Consider the following 7,238-nt stretch of genomic DNA (forward strand, 5'->3'; position numbering starts at 1 on the left):
TGTGTAATGTGATCATCATGGATTATTATGTGTAAAATTGATCTAAATTTAATTCGCTTCAATAAAGATAACTATACATGCTATTCTTGTCATGAGCATCGAGGTGTGGGAGCGCTGTGGTCCAAATTCCACTCATGTTTAGTACATGTTAACTCAAAGATTCGTAGAAAAAATATAAACGCTGGACTCTGTGGTCGATTCTGTGTTAAGGTAAGGCATGTTATTCGCAATGATGTGTTGTGGCTGGGTTGTTATAGGTCTGCGATGTCTTAGGCATAACTGAACAGAGGAATTATGGTATTCTTCTGTAGCCTGACGACGAGTAACTTTAACCGTTGTTCATGTGAACTCAAAGACAGCCTCATGCTTTGTATATAGACTATTTGTGGGTGGCTGTTTGTTGTTTCACTTATCAATTCGTGTCGATAAAATATAATGGGGTAAATCCTGTATAGTGATTTATCCTATGTAGTGCTTGCATAAAGCAAGTAGTGCATACACTTGTAGCTGTTATGTATCTTTGTAAGTCATTGTAAGCCCTTTTTTGAGGCACGCGCAAGCGCACGAACCGGATAATTTTCATAATCGGGTAAAAATGATTGTTTTTAATGCTGTGGCGCCGGAGAGTTCGCATCGCAGCAAACTACTATGAAGAGTTAAAAACCAGTGCATCGATTGAAATCCAGTCTGTACGTGTAATATGATCAAAGCTAATTGTGTTTTTGAAGTATTTCTTTAAGCACTTCTGAGAGAATTAGAGAATCGGAGAAAACTTGCAAGCTGCTGTGCTGTCTTCGCTGGCGGTAGCTGACAGTCCGTTGCTATGGCAACTGTGGAGTTGTGACGTGTCGGTGACGTCACAGAGCACGGTATATAAATTGAGAATGACAAAGAGCTCAGGCGAGTTTGAGGGTAAGTTTACAACTATAGGCTAGACGCCAGTCCTATTGAGTCTCTTGATACAGTTTATAGACACAAACAGTCCGTTTGAAAACTACGTTGTTAAATACTGATTATTGATCTGTCAGTGTCAGTATCAGAACACCAGACACAATGTCCACAGAGGTGAGAGAGGTGCTTCTGGAGGTTTACCTCAACGGCGCCTTCTACTCGGGGGAAAGTTACTGGGCATCAGATGATAAAGATGTGCAGCTGGGGTTTGAGATCTCTGATGCCATCTACGACCTTCTCGGCTGCAGCGCATCTCAAGAGATAGATGTGCAGCTGGAGGTTGTGACGGACGATCACGTCTCAGTCGGTTACTGCAGTCCAGGAGAGATGCACGTGCAACTGGAAGTTGATGAAAATGAGGACATCTCAGTCTGTGAAGTGAAAGATTTGCAGCTGGAGATGAACAGGAACGGCAGCGTCTCTGAGCTGAAGAGCCCTGCGCTGGTGTCTGAAGGTCTGAGTGACCCAGAGGCCACTGATCAGGAGAACAGCCCGACAGGTGAAGACATGCATTTATATGTCTTATTCATGTTTATTCTTGTGGTCAGAGATGTTTCTGATAGTGTATTATTATGTTGGCTTGAGAAAGATGCAATACTGTTTTCCTATTATTTATCCACTTCTTCTGACACCCTAATTTTCCAAGAGTAACACCTCCTTGAGCTTTCAAGTTAAGACCCCCAAATTTGGCAGGGACCTTCAGGCTGATCGGAATTTTGTTGCTATATCTTTTCTAACCGATTCGACTTACAAAATTCCGGTAGCCAGCTTCTAAACAGGCCCGAACACTGATAGATTTCCATTCGGGGGTAAAAACTTTTGCCCATAATGACTTGTTTATAGTTGATCCACTCTGTCTATCTGTCTATATGCTCAAAATTGTTAGATACTACATGCTAGCAACAGGACTCCTAGGTCTAATTGGTTTTTAATGTGGTTTTTAGCAGTCAGATGAGGTCTAATGGGATTTAAAGTAACTTTTTGATTTTCTCTGAATTCTCTGAGTAAAACCTTTAAACTTCAAGCTTTTATTTTAAACTGTCAGACAAGGGTTTGGTCAAGTTTGTTATCAAACTTTTCTTATCTAGTTTGTTTTCTTCTTTTTTTCAGAAAGCACTGCTGTGTGGATGTTCAAGAAAATAAGTGCAGTCTTCCAGCGATTGACTGCAATCTTCCAGACAAATGCACTGAATGCTGTTGGGGAACCTGAAGTGTATCTTCTTGATCCAGAGGAATCATGTGTCCCCGATCAAAGTGCTCCCGAGCCAGAAACCGAAACTGATCTGGTCGATATCGAGCAATCGTGTGTCCCAGATCCCAGCATTCCTGAGCCAGAACCTGAAGTGGATCTTCTTGATCCAGAGGAATCGTGTGTCCCAGATCCAAGCGCTCCCAAACCAGAACCTGAAATGGATCTGGTCGATACAGAGCAATCATGTATCCCTAAACCTGAAGTGGATCTGGTTGATCCAGAGGAATCGTGCGCACCAGATCCAAGTGTTCCCGAGCCAGAACCTGAAGTGGATCTGGTTGATCCAGAGGAATCATGTGCACCAGATCCAAGTGTTCCCGAGCCAGAACCTGAAGTGACATCAGAGCTTTCAAGGTTGGAAAACTACATCCGTCTAAACGTGTCCCAGCTGGAGGATCGTTTGAGGGAATGTACACTGTCCAAGACTCCTGTCACTGAGGTCTGGCCCAGGGTCTTCATTGGAAATGAGTAAGTAGTCTACTAATAAATACGGTGTGTTGAATTAATAATGTATTGCAGGAGTACCAAAGACAATGATATTTCTCTTATTGATTTAAAAGCTCTGTCATTTCATTGTAAATCGAAAGACCAACCTAGGCTGTTGTGTTTTTGTGCAGAGAGACTGCATGGGACCGAGATAAACTGAAGGAGATGGGAATTACGCATATCCTAAACGCTGCAGCGCCCAAGAAGGACCTGAAGTTCTTGTTGGGAATGGCAAGCCAGAAAGACCTACTAGGAACGGTCAATACAGGGTCCAGATATTACAGAGGCATGAATATCACTTACTGTGGCTTGCCTTCGTTCAGACACTGGGCCAACATCAGCAAGTGCTTCTTGCCAGCAGCCAAATTTATCCATAAGGCCTTGAGGAACCCAACAAGTAAGAGCTGACACACACACACAACACACGCACACTCAATTTCTTATCTTTCATCAAATGTCCTACAGTCTGGCAATGTTTTTTGACCGTCATTCTGTTTTTCTTTCCAGGTAAGGTGTTGATTCATTGCACACAGGGCCTCAGCCACTCGGCGACTCTGTTTCTGGCTTATCTGATGATCTGCCATGACATGATGGTGGAGGAGGCCATTGATCACGTCATAAAGGTGAGATGCATCAAGCCCTATTTCGGCCATCTGAAGCACCTGGTGTTCCTCAATGCCGACCTTGTGCTGCAGCGAAAACTAAAGTTACAGGGCAAAAAAACAGACAAAAAAATGAAAAAATGGCAGATTAAATTAAAATAGAACATTTTAGATTTGATCAGATTCAGATTTTTAAAAGATTAAAAAAAGAAAAATAGAGCACAGATAAAAAAAAATGGTGCATAGATTTAAAAAAATAGATCACAGATAAAATAGAGCACACATTTTTAAAAATGCACAGATTAAAAAAATAGAGCACAGATAAAAAAAAAATAGAGCACAGATAAAAAAAAATAGAGCACAGATAAAAAAATAGAGCACAGATAAAAAAAAAATAGAGCACAGATAAAAAAAAAAATAGAGCACAGATAAAAAAAAATAGAGCACAGATAAAAAAATAGAGCACAGATAAAAAAATAGAGCACAGATAAAAAAAAATAGAGTACAGATAAAAAAAAAGAGCACAGATAAAAAAAATAGAGCACAGATAAAAAAAATAGAGCACAGATAAAAAAATAGAGCACAGATTAAAAAAAAATAGAGTACAGATTAAAAAAAAATAGAGCACAGATAAAAAAAATAGAGCACAGATAAAAAAATAGAGCACAGATAAAAAAATAGAGCACAGATAAAAAAATAGAGCACAGATAAAAAAATAGAGCACAGATAAAAAAATAGAGCACAGATAAAAAAATAGAGCACAGATAAAAAAATAGAGCACAGATAAAAAAATAGAGCACAGATAAAAAAATAGAGCACAGATAAAAAAATAGAGCACAGATAAAAAAATAGAGCACAGATAAAAAAATAGAGCACAGATAAAAAAATAGAGCACAGATAAAAAAATAGAGCACAGATAAAAAAATAGAGCACAGATAAAAAAATAGAGCACAGATAAAAAAATAGAGCACAGATAAAAAAATAGAGCACAGATAAAAAAATAGAGCACAGATAAAAAAATAGAGCACAGATAAAAAAATAGAGCACAGATAAAAAAATAGAGCACAGATAAAAAAATAGAGCACAGATAAAAAAATAGAGCACAGATAAAAAAATAGAGCACAGATAAAAAAATAGAGCACAGATAAAAAAATAGAGCACAGATAAAAAAATAGAGCACAGATAAAAAAATAGAGCACAGATAAAAAAATAGAGCACAGATAAAAAAATAGAGCACAGATAAAAAAATAGAGCACAGATAAAAAAATAGAGCACAGATAAAAAAATAGAGCACAGATAAAAAAATAGAGCACAGATAAAAAAATAGAGCACAGATAAAAAAATAGAGCACAGATAAAAAAATAGAGCACAGATAAAAAAATAGAGCACAGATAAAAAAATAGAGCACAGATAAAAAAATAGAGCACAGATAAAAAAATAGAGCACAGATAAAAAAAAATAGAGCACAGATAAAAAAAAAATAGAGCACAGATAAAAAAAATAGAGCACAGTTAAAAAAAATAGAGCACAGATAAAAAAAATAGAGCACAGATAATAAAAAATAGAGCACAGATAATAAAAAATAGAGCACAGATCAAAAAAATAGAGCACAGATCAAAAAAATAGAGCACAGATCAAAAAAATAGAGCACAGATCAAAAAAATAGAGCACAGATCAAAAAAATAGAGCACAGATCAAAAAAATAGAGCACAGATCAAAAAAATAGAGCACAGATCAAAAAAATAGAGCACAGATCAAAAAAATAGAGCACAGATCAAAAAAAAATAGAGCACAGATAAAAATAGATAACAGATTTAAATAAAATAGAGCACAGATTAAAACAAATGGTGCAGATAAAAAATAGAGCACAGATTTAAAAAATGCAGTTAAAAATATAGAGCACAGATTAAAAAATAGAGCACAGATAAAAATAGATAACAGATTTAAATAAAATAGAGCACAGATAAAAATAGAGCAGATAAAAAAAATATAGATAATAACAAATGACAGAAAAAAATAATGTGTATGTATATATATATATATATATATATGAGCAAAATAAGAATGATTATTCAATAATTACAAGCACTTAAAATTTATAAAAATGTATTAAAAATATATATTTTTTTTAATTATTGTTGTGTGTCTGATTTCTAAATCCCATCATTCCTAAGAACAAATACCAAGCTTGTGTAGAAAATAAAACATGCTTTATTGAGGCATTATTATATATATATATTAAGTATAAGTTTCCTGAATGTTTATTCTTACTATATGTAATCAAAGTAATGTCCAGATAATATCCAGGTAGCATCTGCTGTGTACAAACATCTGATAGACACCTTTGAGATGTCAGTTTTACATTCATTCTAAATCATAAACATCTTAAAGACATCTTCTAAACGTTTTTTAGACGTGATGTACGTGTGCTTTTAGGGGTGCAGTTGTCTATAATGCATGGTTACTTCCTGGTTTTAGATAAGCCAGCTCAGTCATTTCCGGTCAACTGTCAAAATCAGCTGTGCTATATGGGGAGCACCCTTTGCTCGGTTTCTCTCCATAATCCATTCACAATTTGAGGAAAAGTTTTGTTTGTCTAAGAGGACCAAACGGCCACGTATACAGTTTCAGGAAATTAAGTATAAGTTTCCTGAATGTTTATTCTTACTATATGTAATCAAAGTAATGTCCAGATAATATCCAGGTAGCATCTGCTGTGTACAAACATCTGATAGACACCTTTGAGATGTCAGTTTTACATTCATTCTAAATCATAAACATCTTAAAGACATCTTCTAAACGTTTTTTAGACGTGATGTACGTGTGCTTTTAGGGGTGCAGTTGTCTATAATGCATGGTTACTTCCTGGTTTTAGATAAGCCAGCTCAGTCATTTCCGGTCAACTGTCAAAATCAGCTGTGCTATATGGGGAGCACCCTTTGCTCGGTTTCTCTCCATAATCCATTCACAATTTGAGGAAAAGTTTTGTTTGTCTAAGAGGACCAAACGGCCACGTATACAGTTTCAGGAACGACAAAAGCGAGTGTAAAAAATTAAGCGAGTGAATCTTCTATGATTGACCGTGATAAAGCAACAGATGGAACAAAACATCTGACGAGCCGATGGCAAAAACAGAGCTGTGCATTAAGTGGTTCAGAATAAATTCAGAGTAACGAACTACAGCAACAACAAGTCTGTTAGCTTGGCTGAATATATTTAGCAGCTTCTACAGTTAAAGATAAATACACATAATAGGATATTGGCGAAACAGATTTGGTAAACACTAACCAAATCGTATTTGCGTATTCGTGTTTGCGCTCTGGAGAACGTCAAAAGTTTCTATTTACAATGGCTACATTGCTCAATGCTATAAAAACACAATCACAGACAGATCTGTTGATTCGTGAACTCCTCTGATTGGCCATTCCATTCAAATAATCGCTCCCAAATCCTCTCACTGTAAAACTATGTAAATAAGAGGTTCATTGATTATGAAGGAACTTTGTGAGATCGTGATGAACTGAAGTGACACCTTCCTGCACTTTCTAGTCTATATATAATCCATTTCATGCTAAGGGCATGAAAAACATTTAAGTTGTTAATGTTTTATGTCTTCATTTTATTACAACAGTTTTCGAAATGTTGAAAAATAATTTGTCAAAACAGATGTTCATTAAGCAATGTAAATGCAGACTAATAGATTAATAGAAAAATATTTGAATTTTCATGTAAAAAATATTTCTTAATTGTGGTTGCAATCATTTACAAAAGTAATGACTAGTAAATCTTGCAATTCTCTCACTATACATTGCTATTCTTGTTGTGGTAAGAAGTTAATAGTTTTGTAGCACTGCAGAACCAGAAATTACCATCATGACGTTAACTACTAGGCATGTCCAGATGTCATATATATATATATATATATATATATATATATATATATATAT

The 7,238-nt window shown here is 35.7% G+C and overlaps 1 protein-coding gene across 3 annotated transcripts in view; it reads left to right on the forward strand.

Moving 5' to 3' along the window:
- Positions 1 to 748: 748 nt before the first annotated feature.
- The window catches only part of LOC107559425 (uncharacterized), a 14,787-nt gene continuing 8,297 nt past the window's right edge, over positions 749 to 7,238 (forward strand). For all 3 annotated transcript variants that reach the window (XR_001605622.1, XR_001605621.1, XM_016243248.1), the window contains exons 1-4: positions 749 to 1,450; positions 2,062 to 2,671; positions 2,821 to 3,086; positions 3,197 to 3,312. Coding sequence is in view for 1 of the 3 variants with exons in the window: in XM_016243248.1 (XP_016098734.1) it covers positions 1,054 to 1,450; positions 2,062 to 2,671; positions 2,821 to 3,086; positions 3,197 to 3,312 (1,389 nt within the window). In the remaining 2 variants the exon portion in view is untranslated. The remainder of the gene's footprint in view (positions 1,451 to 2,061; positions 2,672 to 2,820; positions 3,087 to 3,196; positions 3,313 to 7,238) is intronic.

The sequence above is a fragment of the Sinocyclocheilus grahami genome, unplaced genomic scaffold (genome assembly GCF_001515645.1).
Source record: "Sinocyclocheilus grahami isolate Dianchi unplaced genomic scaffold, SAMN03320097.WGS_v1.1 scaffold684.1, whole genome shotgun sequence".
NCBI classification, from domain to species: Eukaryota; Metazoa; Chordata; class Actinopteri; order Cypriniformes; family Cyprinidae; genus Sinocyclocheilus; species Sinocyclocheilus grahami.